Source organism: Anabrus simplex, chromosome 2 (assembly GCF_040414725.1).
Source record: "Anabrus simplex isolate iqAnaSimp1 chromosome 2, ASM4041472v1, whole genome shotgun sequence".
Lineage (NCBI taxonomy): Eukaryota > Metazoa > Arthropoda > Insecta > Orthoptera > Tettigoniidae > Anabrus > Anabrus simplex.
The window spans coordinates 379,164,809-379,187,224 of NC_090266.1; the positions used below are offsets into that span (position 1 = coordinate 379,164,809).

Consider the following 22,416-nt stretch of genomic DNA (forward strand, 5'->3'; position numbering starts at 1 on the left):
AATCATCATCAGCTGCTTATCTTATAGCTTAGGCGAAAGAATATAAAAACATCTGATAATTAAGTGTTCTTTACCAAAAATTTTAATTATCAGATGTTTTTATATTCTTTCGCCTAAGCTATAAGATAAGCAGCTGATGATGATTGCCAAGCAATTGAAACATGTACTGCAGTTTTTAATGACATAATTTAGCCTAAAGTTAAATAATAAAAGTATTGATCAGGTGGAAAAGTTTTTATTTAATTCTTATTTGAGGATTATGAAGCCGAGTATATGGCAGTAGAACAATGTAGAGAGAAAATGGGCAGTGCTAGGGTGGCTAACTACAAAGACTAATTGAACTTTGTCAACATGTTTGTCTCCAATATCAAGAAAGGGATTGAAACTACCCAAGATTGAACTGAAGAAATACGGAGGTGAGGTGAAAGACTAGTTAAGCTTCTGGAACCAATTCAAGCGTATACATGAGGACCGAGAGATAGAAGATGAAGATAAATTTCAATACCTTATTCAGGTGACTTTGGAAGGCACAAGAGTTGACAGTTTTCCCCTACTGCAGAAAATTATTCAAAGGTGATATCTTGTTTACAAGACAGGTTTGGCCGCGAGGAACTTCTTATCAAATTTTATGTTAGAGAACTTTTGAGGTTAGTTGTAGAGAATGCAACAAACATACAAAATAAAAGTGATACAGTTAACTTATATGACAAGTTAGAATCGCACTTCAGATCGCTAGAGTCTATAGGAATGGTATCAGATAAATATGCTGCAATGCTCATTCCTTTGGTGGAATCCTGTATCCCAGAAGATATGTTGCATGTCTGGCCTAGAAATCCTGTATTAAATGATGCTGAAGAAGGTGAGCAGGGAAATATATATAGCAAGAAGTTAAAACAGCTGTTATCCTTTTTGAAAAATGAAGTAGAAGGGGAAGAGCTAATATACTTGGCAAAAACTGGATTTCATCTTTATGAAGATGTTAATAAACAGGAGAGGAGAAGGCTCAACAAACAAGAACCTGTAGTTATAGCAAATGAACTATTTTCGGGAAATATTCAAATAAAAAAGTCTTCTATGAAAAGGCTCACGAATCCAAGGAATGTTTTCAAGCACAAAAAAAATCATTTGAGAAGAAACGAGACATGTTGAAGGCTTCAAAGAGATGCTTCATTTGCTTCAAGATAGGGCATTGAGCGAAAGACTGCAAGGCTAGTGTAAGGTGTTTAATTTGTAGCAGGAAACATTGGCCAATAATGTGTCCAGATCTGTCGGTAAATCAATAGAAACAGAACAGTTGAAGTGGAAGAACATCTCAAGGATGAGAAACAGAGTTCTATTTTATCCAGTCACTGTCAGAAAGGAAAGGTCATGCTAGAAAGTAGCAAGGAGGAAAGAGTTGTGAGAGCAATTATTGATTGTGAGATATTGACAGATGAGATATAAAACAGTAGAATCTGGGAAGTTTCCACATGCTTTGCTTTTCAGAATTACATGAAGGAAAATAAAACACAGCTGTTACGATATACAGTTGAAGAGTTTGAAGTGTAATTATTCTTGTAATGTTGAAGTGCTGGATCAGCCGGTCATTTGTGGGAACATAACTAGAATCTGTAAGTCAGGTCCGAATCTCAAAGGGTTGGAAAGGTATAAGATAGTCCTCACTTATGTTGGAGAAGATGAACCATCTGTAGAACTTCTTTTAGGAGCTGATGTTGCTTTAACGTTGTACTCAGGAGAAGTGATTAATTTATCATCTGATTTAGTGGCAGTTCACATGTTCCTTGGATGGGTGTGATGGACAGAACCATTGGAGAACCAAGTACTAGTTATCAGATTGCTATGATGACGACTTTACTGACATTTCTATTGCTGACTTGTCTGGCTGGTTGAGACAGATATTTCTTTGGTGTTCCTTGATGCGAGTCCCAGTGGACTGGCATGTTTGGTTAATGAATACGTTGCCTCAAGTACAGGGAATTTTGTACAACCGAGGATGTAAAAGTGGGGACAATTTGTCCTTCATTGTACCTAAACTATGAGCAATTTTAGTGATGGTGTTGAACACGGTTTTTATATTATGCTTGCGAAGGACCTTGGCAGTTCTGTCTGTGGTGTTGTGAATGTTCTCTGCAAAATGTAAAGAGTTTTGTTTTCTTGACATGTCATAAGCCCAAAAGAACCAAGTACTAGTTATCAGATTGCTATGATGACGACTTTACTGACATTTCTATCATGTCTAAAATTCCTTCTCTATTGCTTAAATTCCTTGAAATGTTCATAGGAGTTGTAGCACTTATAAAACAAGCATTTCTGCAGGTTTCTCTAAAGGAAGAAGATAGAGATTAGTTTCTTATGGTGGCAAAACTAGAGTGAAAAGAAGTTGGTAGTCTTTAAATAGTAAAGTTGTGTAATTAATCACCATTTAACAGAATGCACTTCATCAGCATAACATGTGGCAAAGAAACTGAAGAGTTCCTTTTATGTAGACAATTGTGTAACATGTGTAGATAACAAGGAAGAGCTGTCTGACTCCATAGAGGAAGCAACAAAACTGATGGCAAATGCAAGATTTGAGTTGAGGAACTGGGAAAATACTAAAATGATAGAAATCACTTCTAAACCTACTTCAGTTCTCAGTTTAAAATCGGACTAACAAGCTGATGTTCTGTCTTGTACTGCTTGTGATGTCATCATATCATCAGAGACTAACGAGGAGGATATTACTCTAAATTACATAAGAGGTGTTTGATCCGATAGGATTAAGTTATTCAGTTTCTCTGTTTCCTAAGGTTCTACTGCAAGAGAGTTGGAGGAGTAATATTAGCTGGGATGCAGAAGTACCTTATGAAACCAGGAGGAGATTTAGAAATTGGTTAGAAGAATTGCCTCGATTGAGTGAAGTGAAAATTCCAAAATATGTGACATTTTACAACTCCAAAGCATATTTGTAAGATATTGACTTCATGTTTTGATCTGTATTGAATTGTGATCACAATAATAACAAAAATTATGTCTGAAATGGTCCTCCTTTTCAGTTCTGTATTACATAGCATTTACATTACATTTTTTAGCACCGCGCTGAGTGGCTCAGACAGTTCAATCGCTGGCCTTCTGACCCCAACTTGGCAGGTTCGTTCCTGGCTTAGTCCGGTGGTATTTGAAGGTGCTCAAATACGTCAGCCTCGTGTCAGTATATTTACTGGCATGTAAAAGATCTCCTGCGGGACTAAATTCCGGCACCTCATTGTCTCCGAAAACCATAAAAGTAGTTAGTGGGACGTAAAGCAAATAACATTATTATTACCTTTTTTTTGGTTGAGGAACTTGTTTCGGCCTTGGCTGGCCATCATCAGCCATAAGACAAATTTACACCAACATATCATCCCTGCTCTGGCAAACTAGCGAAACTGACAAACTAAGGAATCTGTAGTTCTGAAGTTCTGGTCTAGATTTTGTTATTTATATATTGTCTACCCTCTGACAAAGTCTCACATCTGCAGCTCATTCTGTATGCCTAACACATAAAACCAATAATTAAATATAAAAATTGATTTGACATGAGTAATCTCAACTTCTTTCAGCTCTCCTAACCTTTTGACAATTTTCAGATTCGTTAGTTTGCCAGAGCAGGGACGATATATAATAACTAAAACAAACATACATGCACAAATGACATTCAAGGCATGTAAGAAATCTTGAAATGAACAATGTACACATCACTTAAATTTTAAAAAATGGAATTAAAATAGGTATCTCAGTGAGATCTAAAATCCTTGGATGCATTACATCGTGTTAAAAACATGTATCCTTAATGCTTCCCGTTAAAACTTTCTTGAGTAATTGTCTTGAAAACGCTGAAATGTTCCTCTATTGGGAGTTATCAAATAGTGAGTCAAGGACGGCACACAAAAATATGTCTACATAGCTGGCACGTTCTCAGGTTACAGCTGGTAGAGAAGTAACACTCGCAATTCAACACGGTGTCCATCAAGTCAACCTAAATAAGTGATTGTCAAAAGTTAATGAACTAAAGGGAGAGAGAGTGCTTATCAAGTAGCGTAGGTTGTAACCTACGCTGAGACTTACATTGCATTACAGCATGTGGTGCATGACCATTGGCGGCTTGTGGCTGAAAAGTATGGTGAAGAGCTATAACCCATTCTGTTTCAAGCGACAGATTTAGGAACTATGTGTTGTTTTTGGTTGTTTTGTACTCGTACCTCATACCTGTGACTGGTGGAGGGTCCAGCACATGACCAAAAATGTATACAGACCGGAGCGCTATGTAACGTCATAGCGCGCCAACCATGTGGCTGCCTTTGCTCTACAATGCAAAGTAGAGATAAGATCTGACCGGGAGACTAACAATTATGGAAGCGTGGCACCTTCGGGAAGGGCTCTGCATTTTATTGTATTTTCATTTACAACGCACAGCTGTTTACTGACGTTAAAAACCAATAAAGTTATATTACTAACTGAAGAAAAAGCCTATTTAAACGTACATTTTCATTGAACTGTACAATATACAGTCTAGCATTTTCCTTCAGGGCATCAGAGATCGTATTTTGGTTTCTTCCCAAAGTCTTCAAATCTAGCTGGCATTTTATATGTTCTGCAGAGTCTGAGTGCTTATGTAAAGAACATGTTATGTTCAAAAGGGCTGAAAATCCTTCTTTATTCCAAATGTATTTTTATTGTTAAAAAGCAAGCAGGGCCAACAGAACAACTTCTGTAGAGCTGGAGAGGAGTACAACCTTGGAAATTCCTTCAACCACAATTGTTTGAAACTAAGACTGTAAGATTTCCCGGAATGTTTCACTTCTTTTGTAGCACAAATTTGCTGTGATTCAGTAGGGCGACCAAAACGTAGAACATTCTGATCTTCGTTTCTCCAACGTGAAAATGGTGTTTCTAATAAAATACGCACTATGTCATAAACAGGATATATGTTTAAATAAAACAACACAACGCTACGAATGAACCACGATGTTTAAGTACTTGTACTTCACACAGGATGACGCATGGAAGACTAAAGATTCCGATATTCCGGCAACTTCACTTGCACATTCTGCTATGAGGAGCGTACGCAGATGACGTCATGGTTGTCATGGCAACCGCCAAGGCCAAGCGGTGCTTGGGAGGTAGAGCCAGCTGCTGAATCTCTCGTCTTCACTCAAGCTCGCGCACTGTACTGTGCATGGCCGACAGCCGGTCCTTTCGTGACTTCCCCTGGTTCTCATCAAGTGATGCGAGCTCTTGGTGCTCCAAACCACATAGAAAAAAAAAACATTTTCTTTCCATAAAACCAACAAATGTCGTAAGATAAATAAATTGTTTAAAATTTCATTCTGTTAAAAATAAATGGTGAAATGGCACTTCACCTACTTCACCTGAAAAGCCGCCCCTGTGTGCGGTCTACTGTTGTGTGCCTCATACTAATGGAGAGGAGTTGAGACTGGATCGAAAGACTCAAAGGGAAACCTGGAAAGGGAGAGGGCGGGAAAGGATCGGAAAGTTGGGGGGGACAAGGAAGGTGATTAGGGTGGGGCTGAAGAATGTGGGAAACCAGATAGCTGCTGAGAAATGGTACTGTGAATCTCGTGAAAAAATTAATTACAATATTTTGGTTTGAAATTTCTAAAAATGGAAATTAGAAGGTCATTGGCTTTTTCGAAATGTCATTAAGATTATATTTCAGATTTAAATACTGATCTATATGTATGAACAGCTTTCTTTAATGTTAAGGAGGGGTCCTTAGTTGATGATTTTGAGAATTTCCATATCATGTTTTATGTCTGTGAATAACGTGTTCTAAGTATCTTATATTAAAGCTTCTTCCATTCTGTTCAACATAGGATGAACCACAACTGTTGCAATAAATCTTGTACACTCTTGGTTTTGAAAAACTGTTGAACTTGTTTATGGATTTGGCATTATGTAAGACATTTGCATTCCTGTTATTGGTTTTAAAAGCTACTTTTACATTTAAAATGAAAATCTACAGCCTGTTTCCAGTCATTCAACCGGGTCAGGAATGGAATGAATGAAGTCCTCATCTAGCAGCGAGGATAGGAATTGTGCTGGCTGCCGAAGCCTGTATCACTCGTCTGGGGCAATAATTAATGAATGGCAGATGAAATGAATTGAAATGAAATGATAATAGAGAGTATTGCTGGAATAAAATATGACAGGGAAAACAAGAGTACCCGGAGAAAATCCTGTCCCACCTCTGCTTTTTCAAGCACAAATCTCACATGAAGCGACCAGGATTTGAACCACAGAACCCAGCAGTGAGACGCCGGCAAGTTGCTGCCTGAGCCATGGAGGCTCTTACTTTTACATTGCGCTTTTAAAAGATGTTGGTGACTTCATGATTCTGTTCATCGAACGTAAAGGTAGAAAAAGAGTTGTTGCACTGTTTTCCTTTTTCAATGTGGTTAAAGGGTGATATTTATACTTTCTCTCAATAAAGAAACCATTGTATCCTTTTACAGTAGATTTAGCAATAGTACGAATAGTGTTCAATTCATTTTCGAGGTCCGATTTCGGGTTCAAGCATAAATTTGGTGTGGACAATGTTATTTAGATAAATGAGAGTGGTAGCAGCATCCGTTATGCTCTCATCATACCTGCCAACTTTCCAGATTTAGGCGGGAGACTCCCGATTTTCTAGTGTATTTCCCGCCTCCTAATTATTCTATTATTTCTCCCGATTTGAGTTTATTTTTTGGTGAACTTCAAACATTTGTTTTCATATCCCGCCATTTCAGCATTTTTACGCCAGTGGCCAGAAGTCTTTCGCTCATTGGCCGCTTTCAAACGAAATATCCAAGTTTATTAATGCGAGAAATGTACACAAATGTGCATTGTTTATTGAAGCCTGTATATCGATCGTCAATCTCTCGTTCTCATATGCTATGTTCATATTCATTCACATCAGTCTAGTTGATTCTAGAGACTAGTCGCTAGATATGGAGTCTTTTTTAGTAATTTAGTGACAGAATTTAAATTATGACTACTAGTGGCTTTTTGGAGACAATTCTGACTAATTTTAATTTATCTCAATATAAATAAAATGAGAGATGTCTGTTCATTGCTCAGATTTTGAAAAGAATGTGATTTCTGTACCGGTAGTGACCGCAGTAACAAGGAGAAATGCACGTTTTAATTTTCCGTAATGTAGCCTATGTATGTATGTATGTATGTATGTATGTATGTATGTATGCATGCACATCACGAGAAAACGACTGAAGAGAATTTAATGAAAATTAGTATACGAAGTCAGGGAATAAGTCGCTACAATCTAGGCCATAAATAATTGTGAAATTTCCTATCATTTATGTCTTATACATTTTTACCATACCGGCTATGATAACAGAGATATTCATGAATTTGGATTTTTGTTGCTAAGTCCATATCAGCGCCGAGGTACCATATGAGAAAATGGTTGAACAGAATTGAATGAAAATTGGTATGTAAAGTCGGGGATTAAGGAACTACAGTCTACACTATAAATAATTTTATTCACCCTGTTCAAAATGGTAGTTTAGGGGAAGGAGCCAAAATGTAATTGTTAATTACCTATCTAATTGGTCATATTGAAAAGTACTACATAACAAAAGTTATAGAGAGTATAATTTCTGATTATTTATGTCTTATTCAGTTTTACCATACCAACTATAATAATATTGTGAAGATGATTAGAAGAATGAGGAAAAAGTCATGAAGGAATAATCGCTTGAATAACAACACAAGAGGGAATCATGAAAGAAAGGAGGACTCCCTTCACATTAGATGCTCTAATATCACAGAGTCGGATGAATACTAAATGTGAAGGCCTGCAGTATAGACAGCTCATAAAATTGATCAACAATAACATTACATTGACCATTGTTGTAACGTGCTTTCTGTATTCCGCTGTTATTTATCTCTGATAGATGGGATTACTGCTGCATACCTAGTATAACAGCCTGCCTGAATATTGATGGGAAGTAGCTGGAGAGTTAGATCTCTCTCTTCTTTAGCATGCCATTCCTCTGGTTCATACATTTTCTGATACTACCAGTACGTAACACACTGCATCGTCAGAGTATTCCAACTATTTGGTCCCTACTCTAAGGCAGTGAGTGGAATGAGCAGTGTGCACACTTAAATGGAATAACCATGAACCCACTACGCTGGCGTAGCAGGCGGAGAGGTGATACTCCCACGTGGCGCATTCCAGGTGACGTTACCATGACTTGTGACGCTAGTAATAAACCAGAAATAGTTCCAAAATTTAGGGAGGAATACTCGAAAGAATGGCCCTGTTTACTGAGTTCCTCAAAACCTCATTCACACATGTTTTGTAGTGTGTGTAGCCATGATTTTTCAGATGCGCATGATGAGGAAGAACAAGACTGAATTCCGTGCTAATATAAACTCCGAACTGTTAAGTGCTCTGTTAGTGCAGAGGATGCACATGGTATCAAAGTAAAAAGCATGTCACCAGTGTACGTTTACCAAACAAGAACTGCAAGCTGCTAAGGGAGCAACTACAGTACTCAACAAAAGAAATGATTCTTCAACCTACACTCAGATACGTACTGCAGATCACCTGTTACTTTAGCAGGTAGAATCATGCACACTTTATATGCCAGTCTTTGAATATGTTACATCTGGTTGAAATGTATGTTGTTCATTGATTTTTCAATGATATGTAAGTTACTAAGATCTCGGAAAAAAAAAAATTCTACGCCCCCCCCTCCCCCCCGATGCCCTAATGGCTGCATTACGAATTGCCTTTCTTGAAAGTTGGCATCTCTGTTTTCGTGTACCGTCCTTGACTGACCATTTGACAACTCCTAATAGAGGAACCTTTCAGCATTTTCAAGACAGTTACTCAAAGTTTTAACGGGAAGCATTAAGGAAACTTGTTTTTAACATGATGCAATGCATCCAAGGAATTTAGATCTCGCTAAGGTACCTATTTTAAAATCTATTTTTATATTTGAATGTTGTATATATTGGGTCAGCCTCTGTGGTGTAGTGGTTAGTGTGATTAGCTGCCACCCCTGGTGGCCCGAGTTTGATTCCCAGCTCTGCCATGAAATTTGAAAAGTGGTACGAGGACTGGAATGGGGTCCACTCAGCGTCGGGAGGTCAACTGACTAGAGGTGGGTTTGATTCCCACCCCAGCCATCCTGGAAGTGGTTTACTGTGGTTTCCCATTTCTCCTCCAGGCAAATACCGGGATGGTATCTAACTTAAGGCCATGGCTGATTCCTTCCCTCTTCCTTGTCTATCCCTTCCAATCTTCCCATCCCCCGAAAAGGCCCCTGTTCAGCATAACAGGTGAGGCCGCCTGGGCGAGGTACTTGTCATCCTCCCCAGTTGTATCCCCCGACCCAGAGTCTGAAGCTCGAGGACCCTGCTATTGAGGCGATAGAGGTGGGATCCCTCGCTGAGTCCGAGGTGAAAAACCGAACCTCGAGGGTAAACAGATAAAGAAAGAAGAAATATATATTGTTCATTTCAAGATCTCTAGTTGCCTTTAATGCCTTTGAATGTCATTTGTGTATGTTTGTACATTTTAGTTGTTAGATGTGTTAGTATAAATTTGTCTTATGGCTGATGATGGCCAGTCAAGGCTGAAACTAGTCCCTCAACTAAAAAATGTAAACATCATGTAATATAATATTGAAAAGGTGGACCATTTCAGATGTAATGTTTGTTATTATTGCCCAAAGCATATGACCTACATGTTTTTTGTGAAGCTGCAGGTTTAGCTTATGCTGCTACAGTTTATTTGAGATGTCAGAATGACAAGAGAATCACTGTACAACTACTTCAAGGAAATGTGAGAGCTGCACTCCTTAAAGATTTAACAATGCCCTGACTTGAACGTTTGGCATGCTGTATTGGAACGCGTTTGGCTACGCCAGTAAAGAGGGCATTGAGTTTAGAAGTTCATGAAGAATACTACTGGACTGACTCTACAACAGTGTTGTTTAGATACAAAAAGCAGAATGTTGGGGAACATTTGTTAAAGATAGAGTGAAAGAAATTTGTTCTCTGACTAGAATTGAAGCTTGGTATCATATCCCAGAATGAGGCAACCTGGCAGATTTACCCTCTCGTGGATATTCAGTGAAGAAATTGTTAGAATGCAGATGGTGGGAGGGACCAGAGTGGCTAAAGAAAGAAGAGGATACTTGGCCAAAATCAGACAGTTTAGTGAATGAAAAGGAAGTAAACATGGAAAGAAAAGGCATGTAGTAACAACACAAGTTGATGATACAAACCAGGATCCTTGGTACTGTACTGTACATACTTCTCCAAGTATAACAAGATTTTGAGAATGGTTACATGCATATTAAGATTTGTCAACAATGCTTGGAAGAAATTTCAGGGAAAGAATTGAGAACTAACCGTTGAGGAACTGATAAAAGCAGAGAAGCTGTTAATCAAGAATGTTCAATGAAATCCTGAGCATTCTGGAAGATGAAGGAATTCTGAGAGTGAAAACAAAAATGTCTGAGTGTGTAGATGAAGATTTTCTACATCCAGTGTTGCTCCCAAATAAGTACAAATTAGTTGAACTTTATTATTCAAGGAGAGCACATTTCGATGAATCATGCAGGAGTTGCTACCTTATCGATAAGATTGAGAAGAAGATGCTGCTGTGTTCGAGGTATCAGGAGTCGACCTGGCTGGGCCTCTGTTGTTGCAGGATAGTGGAAGAGTTGGATAGTTGAGTCGTGTTTACCTGTGCAATTTATCGAGCCATTCATTTAGAACTCATTACCTCTTTATCTACTAGAAATTTTTAGCTTGCTCTGAGAAGATTCATTTTTCACCGAGGGTGACCCAAGGTGATGTACAGCGACAGTGGGACAAATTTTGTGGGAATGAACAACCTTTTAGATGGCATTAACTGGAAAGAGATTGAATACGAGACTGCTGTAGCAACAGTTGAGTGGAAATTTAACCCTCCCATTGCTGCATGACGGTGAAGTTGATGGGAGCGGTTAATACAAATGGTGAAGCAGTTGTTAAAAAGAATCCTTGGATGGGCTGCTCTCCATTATAAAGAACTAATGATTGTGGTGTATGGGTGTGAAGCAGTAGTCAATTCAAGACCACTGACATATGTATCGGAAGATCCTACAGACTTACAACCATTAACCCCAGCGATGTTCCTTGAAGAAACTTCCATGGTGGGAGTTTCTGATCTTTGTCACTTGGATAAGGTGGATCTTTATAAGATGATATGTTACCACAGAGATTAGGAAAAGACTTGAAAAACAGATTCTGAGCAGAATATTTGAGTCAGCTGTTGCAACCAACAGGGAAGGTTAAGAACACAATAAGGGTTGGAGACATTGTTCTGTTGGAAAATGAAAGTGAAAGGAGAATCATTTGGCCCATGGCCAAGGTAATTGAGATATATCCTGGTAGAGATGGCAAAGCCAGTGTTGTTAGGGTTAAGAATGCTGCAGAAGAACTCACTAGCCCTGTAGAACAGATCTTCCCTTTGAAATTGACTACCTCAACTGAAGATTTACGAAACAAGATGGCACATCAAGGTGGTGTCAAGATTCACCTCCAGCTTCCTCGAAGGAACCTACTGTAACAAGACGAGGCAGATTAGTTCAAACACCACTAAGGCTGAATGACTGAAAATGTGTGATTGTGCATTTGATTTGTTGCATGGGCTCTCAATCAAAGGTGGGACAACCGAGCTCGATAGCTGCAGTCGCTTAATTGCGGCCAGTATCCAGTATTCGGGAGATAGTAGGTTCGAACCCCACTGTCGGCAGCCCTGAAAATGGTTTTCCGTGGTTTCCCATTTTCACACCAGGCAAATGCTGGGGCTGTACCTTAATTAAGGCCACGGCCGCTTCCCTCCCACTCCTAGCCCTTTCCTGTCCCATCATCGCCATAAGACCTATCTGTGTCGGTGCGACCTAAAGCAACTAGCAAAAAAAAAAAAAAAAAAGGTGGGACATTGTTAGGTTGGTGCTGTTAGTATCTTGTTTATATGAAGACAATAGCATATTGGCAAAAGAGACATTATGATGAAAATCTTGTTGTGTTGTAATTTTCCAGAGTAATTATGTCAATTATGTTTTTATTAAAGTACAGCAAGATATGAAATTTGGTAAATTTCTGTTATTCTCGACAGTTGGCATAGGAACTCGACGTAGAGTTAGTTATCAGCTCTTGGACCTGAACTTTCACACAACCAGCATTGATATCTCTCTTATGTTTCACTTTATCAGTAAAAGGTATAGTACAAGGAAAGTTTGTAAATAGTGTTCTATCAATATCACATTAATACTGGGAGCACTCGCTCATTGTTTCGACAATAAAAGTAATAGTAGAAAACTTTGCCTTCCACTACTCTAAAGGTCTGGTTACTCTATTTTTTTTAAAATTCACAGCCTGTTTCCAGTTTTAGCCAGGTCAGGAATGGAATGAATGAAGCCCCCATCTAGTGGCGAGGATAGGAACTGTGCCAGCTGCTGAAGCTTGTCGCACTCCTCTGGGGCAATGACTAATGACTGACAGACGAAATGATATTGGAGAGCATTGCAGGAATAAAAGATGACAGAAAAACCGGAATTCCCAGGGAAAAACCTGTCCCGCTGCTGCTTTGTCCAGTACAAATCTTGCATGGAGTGATCAGAATTTGAACCATGAAACTGAGCAATTAGAGGCCAGTGCACTCACAGTTCGAAGAAGCTAAAAAGTATGTTTTGTTACTACTCAAAATTACTCCTGCACTGTGCAGGTTGCTATTTTCTCATTTTATTTTGGGTAAGGTCTAACAAACATCACATTTCCACTGGTCAGAAGAAGTGAATTATAGAGCCTTGTTTATCTTAGTTACTTTGTCTTTTCATGTTTGTATTGTGCTATAATAAAACAATGAGCAGAGAGTAATTAGTGTTCTTGACTAGGAAACAAATCCAAATCCTCCTAACCAGCAACTAAGTGCATTTTGCAGCCGTTGGTGGTTAGTAGTATACATTTGTACATAAATACATTTTCTGGATTAAGTATAATATTTGAATTACCAAATGAAAAATTGGTTTGTGTTTATTTTTTATTTTGGGTTTAGAGATTGGTGAGTTTAACAAGAGAGTGTAACAAGAGTGTGACTTTTGGCTTTTTCCTTAACCTATGTACTAGTAATGAAAGATCAACCATTTATTGTTACAGATTGAAAATTTACTTAATATGATCATTTTAGGACTACTGCCCCTGTGCTTCAAAACTTAAATATTGTAGTGCTAGTAGTTATTGTTAGAAGATTGTAGGTTTGATTTGCAGCAAGGAAAATGAACTCTTTCCATTATATTACCATTCTCAGCTAGATATTATCATTATTATTTGTTAAACTGTTTTCATTGTTTCAGGTCATAAATACACACTTCTGGCTGAAGCAAAGGGAAATTCTTAAACAGCTGGAGGAGTGGATTGATGTCATGAAGAATAAGACTAACGAAGCACGTACTGACCAAGCTATCGCTTTTCACCGCTTAGCATTAGAGGTACATACATATAATTTTGTAATCCAGTGCTCAAAAGAACTGTTGCACTGTAGATGTGAAAAATGCAAGCACACAGAGCACAGAAAAAGAAAAGAACAAACAAAAAGGTGGCTGTGTGGTTTGGATCACGTAACTATCAGCTTGCATTCGGGAGATAATGGGTTCTAACCCCACTGCTGGCAGCCCTGAAGATGGTGTTCCACGTTTTCCCATTTTCACACCAGGCAAATGCTGGGGCTGTACCTTAATTAAGACCACAGTTACTTCCTTCCCACTTCTAGCCCTTACCTATCCCATCATCACCATAAACATATCTCTGTCGGTGCGACGTAAAAGCAAGTCATAAGTAATCGTTTTCATAAGCAATGATTTTCATAGAGATCTGTATTGAAAGACAATTACAATTAAAAAAAGCCATAAAGGTTCCACCTGTTCAATACTTTATTAGTAATGTAAAAGCTAAAACATTCTGGGACTAGTTTCGACCTCCATTGAGGTCATCTTCGGGCAAGAAATCTAAAAATTGACAGGTCATGAAAATATATAATGAATGAGTGTTAAAATAAAGTTCTGTTATACAGCATGAAGATTAATTCACAGTCTTGGTTGCTTCACTTCGTCGAGTAACAAATTACATCAAAGTACCATTCTAAAATGTTGGATAAAATTTCACTCTCTTAGGCTTGTGGTGGCAGTAGTTGGCACCCAAACTCTCCATGGCACTACAGCCCTTGAAGGGCCTTGGCCTACCAAGCAACCATTGCTCAGCCTGAAGGCCTGCAGATTACGAGGTGTCATGTGGTCAGCACGACAAATACTCTCGGCCATTATTCTTGGCTTTCTAGACCGGGAATAGTTGGTACAGAATCACACAAATGAGAGGTTACATCATAGTATGTAACTTATGGTAATTGACTGTTGTTCGTTTGAATAAAGTGAAACCATACAAAAATCTATTGGTGACATCTTGGACTGTTTGATAGAAGTACATAAGAAGAGGTAGAGTTGCTTTCCAATTCAGATCAAGTTAACATATTTTCTGAAAAAGATGAAGGATTATCTAAATTAGCCATGTTATTGAAAAAGATAGGAAAAAATGTGGTAATGTTGATAGGAGACTCACTCCTTATTTGTGAAATTCAAGGTGTGTTACCGATGCCGTGAAAAAAACCACAATAACATGTCATTGAACAGACGTGAATGAAGGGAAGGGTAGCAAGGGCAACGAGAGGGACGTGGTTACTTTTAAGGTGGAGCTGAGGGGTGCGGAATGGTGGAATGTTGCTGGAGGGGTAATCTAAATGTTTTACAAGAGAGGGGGTTTTGGTTTCTTAATCTCTCTAGGATGCAAGCTCACAGCTGCATGCCCCTAACCACATGGCCAACTCACCCAGTAAAAGCAAGTTGTAGGAAAATGTTAAATTAAATATTCAGTGCTATAAAAATAAAGAAGTACTTAAAGTATTTATGATACATCAGTACATTTCTGCAGTAAGCAACAAATCTTTTGTCATGGTATACCTGTTTGATAAGAGATTTTTCTGTTACTCAGATGAAATTCTTGAGAACACTGAGTGAGATATTTTTGTTTATTTTTAAATTTGGCAGCCTCTAAGATCTAGAAGGCTGTGTGTCGTCAGTTAAGGAACGGGTGTTCTATTATAGAAATAAAGCTCTGTCGTTTTTTAAGTTTATTAAACTTTCCATGTGGAGGAAGGCGAAACGTTTGGCAACCAAACGTGACGGTAGAATAGTTTTCTTGTTTGTGTTTTGTGACTACTTCCACAAATGGTTAAGATTAAAATTAGAAGAAAAATCGACAGAGAATTGTTTACCCAACATTCCATTGCTCTTAATAAGTTTGTTGAAGAGAAGAATGAGGAAAAATGCCCAGCATTTGCTTATTTGGAACAATATTACGAGAATATCAGAGCCCAGAATGAGCAGGTTATGGAATGGATGTTTGATAATTGTGCTAGTGAGGAAGAACTAGGGGCGCTATCAGCTAATGAGTACCGCAGTAAGTATGAACTGTTGAAAGTACGGTGCTTAAAAATTCATTCCCTAGACTGACAATCTATTGCAAGTGAAGATTCACCAAATTCAGCAAATGTTGCTCTTGTAAATGGGAAAATCAAGCTCCCAGTGATAGAATTTTCGAAGTTCAGTGGTGAACTCTGAGATTGATTGCCATTTTGGACCCAGTTCCAGCGTATTCATGATAATATAGAGATAACACCAGTAGATAAATTTTATTACCTGATGCAAGCTACTTTGCCAAACCCCAGAGCTAGGTCTGTTGTAGACAGTTTTCCAGCTACAGATGATAATTATATGTTACACTAGTGTCCAAAAGTTAAGTATAATTACTAAACAAGGCCATACTGCCTGATAGGAATGTCAGACGGATTGCTGAACAAATGGAAGCTGATTCTCACATCATGTCTCACACAACATGTCCATAAAAACAGTCAGAAAGGTTCTGATAGCCTAAGGTACACCTTTGACAACAACTAACAAAACTTGGCAGTGTCTTCCACAACAAAATATGCTGTTAATAGGGTGTATGGTTACCCCTAGCGCCCACACATGCTTCGCAGCGACGTGGCATGCTCTTTGTCAGATGGTCCAAGAGCTCTTGTGGCAGTCGATCCCATTCCTCTGAAAGGGCAATGTGAAGGTCTTGGAGGGTCCTTGGTGGAGGCTGACGGGATGCAATTCGCCTCCCCAATGCATCCCAGGCATGTTCTCTAGGATTCAGATCCGCAGACCTTGCTGGCCAGTCCATGCAATGAAAGTCTTCCCCAGCCAGAAATTCATCCACCACAGCAGCGCAGTGCAGTCGGATATTATCGTCCATTAAAGGGATGTCTGGACCAACCGCACCTCTGAAGAGTCGAACATGTGGTCTCAGTACCTCATCCCTGTATCTCAGTGTGTTAACAGTGTTCCTCAGACCACCCATGAAAATGTGCAGGTCCGTACAGCCATTCAACACGATGCCGCCCCACACCATGACGCCACCACCACCATACTGGTTCCGTTCCACGATGTTCCTGTGGTTGTATCGGCTACCCGGTTCTCTCCAGATTAATGTGCGATGGGAATCGATCTGCAAACTGAAGTGGGATTCATCTGTGAAGAGCACCTGCCTCTATTCATTCATGGTCCAGTTTTGATGGTGACGGCTCCACAGTAAACGGGCCTGTCTCTGTGCTGGAGTGAGCGGGACGCACACCGCTGGACATCGGGCAAACGGCCCTGCTGTTCTGAGCCTCCAGTACACAGTTTGCCGGGAAACGGCAACCCCTGAGACGGCTGCAAGCTCCGCCGACAATTGTCTTGCAGGTGCACTCCGATTTCTTCGGGCGGTTAAGGCCAGATATTGGTCCTGCTGTGGGGTGGTTACCCTTGGTCGACCTGGTACTGGGCTCCAACTAACATCTCCTGTGTCTCAAAATCGTCTCCAAAGCCAGGAAATGACACTTTATGGCGCATTTAAGGATACGGCGACTTCAGTCTATGTCTGGCCTGCTTTCAGGTGGCCAAGTATTCCACCCTACAAAACGGGGTCCAGATGGCGTCGTTGTGCCATTACGTGTCACGTTCACCCTGAGGCTACACTCCGCACACTACAATAGGGCAAACATGACTGAAGGAATATGGGGCGCAGGCACTGGCTGTGTTTACCTTGTGGTTGTGCCGCTAGTCAATGCAGGGAACACTCCTTTCTTATACAGAGCGAAGACGTAAGATTGGTAGGTGCATATGTCATGCGATTTGTGGTCTATTTCCTGTTGTCCTGCTTACTTGTAACTTACGCTTAACTTTTGGACACTAGTGTAGTAATAGAGGCACCTCAAGAACATTTTGGTAGGGAGAATCTTCAAATTGAAGTACAGCTATCTTCTCAGTTTGACCCTTTCTGCTAGGATATCATGCCATTCCCTCACGGAGATGATATGGCTAAAAAGTGCACCTTAGAGCAAAAGTGTTTGATTTGTGATAAGCGTCAAATTATCTTGTTGTGTCCAGATTCAAAGAGAAGTAAGAATTAGTTACCAGAACTGACTCCCACAGGTCTGAAGTCATGACTGTGCAGAAGAATTAAGCCCTCGCTAATCTAACATGTGATAATAGTGTGTTGCTTCCTACGCTTTTGGTGTAGGTTTGAGGGAATGGATCTGAACGTACTGTAAAGGCTGTTCTTGATACAGGGTCAGAGTGATTGTACATCTTGAAGAGAATAGCACAGGAAATGAATTATTCACCTGTTGGGAGAGAAACTATTGTCCACTCACTATTTGGAGGTAAAAAATCCTGGCATCTGTGAGCATGATAAATATAGAATTCATCTTGCAAGTTTTAGTAATGACTTTTTGTGTGGTTTTGAGGCCTTGTCCAAGATAATATTTATGATAATGTACCTTAGATTTCAAGATAGGGCATTGCTTAGTGAAATACAGTAGATGTCCGCTATAGCAAGTACGATGTGGATGTTGATTCCCATGGGCAACCTAAATTATTTGTCCCGAATGAGTAAATTTATAATACCAATATAATGGTCCGTTATTGGACATTATAAATTTTCCAGCTAACTCATTCTTGGTTGCCTGCGTTTCGCCTAACTTAGCACACGAGGGCAATACGCAGGCAACCAAGAATGAGTTAGCTGGAAAATTAATAATGTCCAATAACGGACCATTATATTGGTATTATAAATTTACTCATTCGGGACAAATAATTTAGGTTCCCCATGGGAATCAACATCCACATCATATGATGGCCAGGCAGGCATCTATTTTTGGAAACGAGACATAGCTCTCATAGTGCATTGGCACTGCTGGTGGCTTCAAATAGCCTATGCAGTGGCCTCCACGGTATGCACTAGCCTTGCGTCTTGGGTGGTGTGCTAAGTCCCAATTGACGAGCCTAACTTAGCACACGAGGGCGAAACGCAGGCAACCAAGAATGAGTTAGCTGGAAAATTTATAATGTCCAATAACGGACCATTATATTGGTATTATGGCAAGTACGGTATATAACAAGAACCCCGTTATAACGACAGTTTTTGTCTGTCACTTCAAAATTTCTATATTAAACTGTGTATTATCCTTTGGTTACAGCGTGAGCCCTATCACTGACGCATCCATTATTACAAGCGATTAAGCATGCACGATTTTTTCCGTTACCATTATTTATGCATGCAGCAATTATATTGCATGCGATCAATCATCTTTGGTATTGTTTCCTCGCTATGTCCACTAGCGAGCTCTCTTGTCAACATTCAAAGGCGATAGGCATAGATATCAAGGATAATTTAATAAAAAACCACCTATTCAATTAGTAATATCCTTCGACTGCTGTTCCTTAAACAAAAATGGAAATAAAAAAATGGCATACGGCTTTTAGTGCCGGGAGTGTCCAAGGTCAAGTTTGGCTTGCCAGATGCAGTCTTTTGATTTGACTCCCGTAGGCGACCTGCGCATTGTGATGAGGATGAAATGTTGATAAAAACGACACATACACCCAGCCCCCGTGTCACCAGAATTAACCAATTATGGTTAAAATTCCCGACCCTGCCGGGAACCGAACCCAGGACCCCTGTGACCAAAGGCCAGCATGCTAACCATTTAGCCATGGAGCGGTAGAATGAATCTTTGACTTCAGAGGTTAGTTTTATATTTTCTCGCGTCTGGTTAAATTTTTGATAGGCTATTATCATGTCAATTTATCGTGAGAAGGTTATCATTTCTGGAGCCTCCGTGGCTCAGGCGGCAGTGCGTCAGCCTCTCACCGCTGGGTTCCATGGTTCAAGTCCCGGTCACTCCATGTGAGATTTGTGCTGGACAAAGTGAAGGCGGGACAGCTTTTTCTCCAAGTACTCCAGTTTCCCCTGTCATCTTTCATTCCAGCAACACACTCCAATATCATTTAATTTCATCTGTCAGTCCTTAATCATTGCCCCAGAGAAGTGCGGCAGGCTTTGGCAGCCGGCACAATTCCTATCCTCACCGCAAGATACGGGCTTAATTCATTCCATCCCTGACCCGGTCAATGACTGGAAAACAAGCTGTAGATTTTTCATTTTTCAAGGTTATCATTTCTCTACTGGCGCTTGAAATGTGTTTCTATAATACATATAGTACGGTTAAGTTAGGTTAGGTGACGCTGTTTGAATAATAAAATTGAAACGTTTGCCACAAAATGCGATCGATCATCTTCGGTACAGATCGTTTTCTCTCTATGTGCACTTGCGAGCTCTCTCGTTGACATTCAAAGGCGATGTTTAAGTCGATTAGTAATACTCGTGAACTGCTGTTCTGTAAAGGTAATCAGAAATGAAAACATGTTTTTTCATAATAAATACCTAATTAGCGTGGTCGATAGCAGTTTTTAATTACAAACTATCCACTTCATAGTCGTATCGATGATATAATCTAATAGTTTCGTAAGGAAATATTTTCCACCTAATTGATACATTTGTATTTTGCCTTTGTCAATTTATAATATCATTCAAAATAACAGTACATGTTTTGATCGCTTTGCGATCATCATCAGCTGTATACACAAAAGCTTAGATAAAAAGGCATTAAAGTAAGCACATAATAAAATCCAGGAGGTTTATCATTTCTCTATGTGCACTTGAAATATATTTTCATGATACATGTTAGGTTAGGTGATGCTGTTTGAAGAAGGAAACTGGAATGTTGCCACAGAGGCCTCTAGAGTGGTATTATAATTTTTTCAGAATAAAATTAAACATACACTTTCACGTTGTAGGGGATTTCAAAAAACAACAAAGAAGTAAGCCGTAGTATGGATATCATCTGCGAAAATGCAAGTTTTAAACAAACTGATAGCCGTTTCAAACCAATTTTAATGTGTATGGGGTTTCCCTACTTTTGCAAAAAAAAAAAAAAAAAAAAAAAAAAAAAAAAAGGGGGATATAACAACAATCCATTATAAAGAGTAAATTTTTCGCTGTTATGAATTCTCGCAGTTACGGCCTTCAATTGTAGTTGATGATAACAATATGCAGGAAGTCATAAGTTTTCCAGGTCCTGTAGAAATTCTGATTGATGCTGGTATTGCTGCTAGACTCTTCACTGGCAGTGTTAGAAGTCTATCATGTTGTTTGATAGCTATGGAAACTAGGTTGGATTAGACCTTTCTCTAAATATCCCAGTAGACAACCCAGAGTTACCGGTGCTATGACTGTCACATCTATGCTAACAAATGATATAAATATCTCAGATCTTTGGAAATTGGAGTTAATTGGTATTACTGTTCCTGTTGATAGGAAAACAGAGCTTGAATTGCAGTTGGAAGTTTTGAGCATTTTCAAGAGACTGTAAGGGTAAATTTTGAAGGTCGATATAAAGATCAGATTTCCTGGAAGGATCAACACCCTCCTCTTCCATTGAGTTACATCCTTGCAGAAAAGCTATGGATTCTATTTCCACCTAACTGAATCTCACCCTGCCACTTTATACCTTTCAGCAGATGATCCATGTGAACCATGCACAACAAAGGTGAAAGATTACAGCCCTGTCTAACCCCTGTAAGTACCTTGAATCAAGAACTCATTCTACCATCAATTCTCACTGCAGCCCAGTAATCAACATAAATGCTTCTGATCGATTTTAATAATCTTCCCTTAATCTCATAGTTCCCTAGTATGACAAAGATCTTTTCCTTCGGTACGCTGTCATATGCTTTATCTAGATCTACGAAACATAAACATAACTGTCTATTTTCCAATTATAGTGGACACCGCTTATTATGATCACTCTGGGACGCAGATAATTTGATAACATTAACCAATTGATAACAGTAGCCGAAGAATAACAATTGATAGGTAGTCTATTGTATTTATTCATAACCTACATGCACTGCAATGAAACAGATACCGGTACACAGCACTGCAATACAGTTAACTGTTTTCAGCTATGCAAAATAGTTTCTAACTGTTGTTTGATTCTGGTTGCCTCTCAAAAGTCCATTAATTAATCTTTCATATTCATAATGATTTTGGAAGTCCACTGACTTAAGCTGAACACCTCGTCGCAAGATATCTGAAGCTGAACACCTCGTCGCAAGATATCTGGCGCCTGTCGCATTTCAGCATTTGTTGGTGTTCAGGAAGTTTCGGCAACATAATCATCGTCAGCATCACTATCTTCTGCTCCATGTTCTTCACCTCTCATATCTAATTCTGTGGAAGTAAATCCCTCGCATATGTCGTCTTCTGTCTGTTTCGCATCAGTAATGATGCCCTCATCTATGTGCATCCATTCCTGAAATTCATCTTCCGTTAAGCCTGTTGGACAAAGTTCAACATTCTCCTCTACTTCTGGTAACTCTCTCAAAAGTCCCCCATGCTGGAAACAATTCCTTATTGTATGTGCTGAGACAGTATCCCACGACATGGCTAGAAGATGCAGGGCATCGAAAAGGCTGGTTGTTTTGGCAAGGGCATTGGCACTTACTTTTATGTTTGTCCTCTGTTTTCTAAGATTCTTGTGCGCATTTCATGGTGATAATACGCTTTCGTGGTGTGAATGATTCCTTGATTGCATGGTTGAATTAATGAAGTCGTATTCGCCAGTAAGAAAACCACATTGATGTTCTTGAGCTCACAGTTCGCAATGTGTGCTGCACAGTTGTCAACCACCTAAACTATTTTACGGTCCAGCCTATTATCCCACTTCAGTAGCCAATAGGGCAGTCATCAGTGCATTCGAGTTTGAAGTATAGTCAACTGGAATCTTATCGATGCCTTTAAAGTAACATGGGTTCTTACTTTTCCCAATCACTAGCAGTCTTTTCTTTTTAGTAGACATACTCGTACAGCATAACTGTTACTTGTTTCTTG

The 22,416-nt window shown here is 39.4% G+C and overlaps 1 protein-coding gene across 1 annotated transcript in view; it reads left to right on the forward strand.

The window, feature by feature from the left end:
* Positions 1-22,416, forward strand: part of Bruce (BIR repeat containing ubiquitin-conjugating enzyme) — a 1,406,664-nt gene that overhangs the window by 1,364,747 nt on the left and 19,501 nt on the right. The window contains exon 65 of the mRNA XM_068225988.1: positions 13,404-13,538. Within this exon, the coding sequence (XP_068082089.1) occupies positions 13,404-13,538 (135 nt within the window). The remainder of the gene's footprint in view (positions 1-13,403; positions 13,539-22,416) is intronic.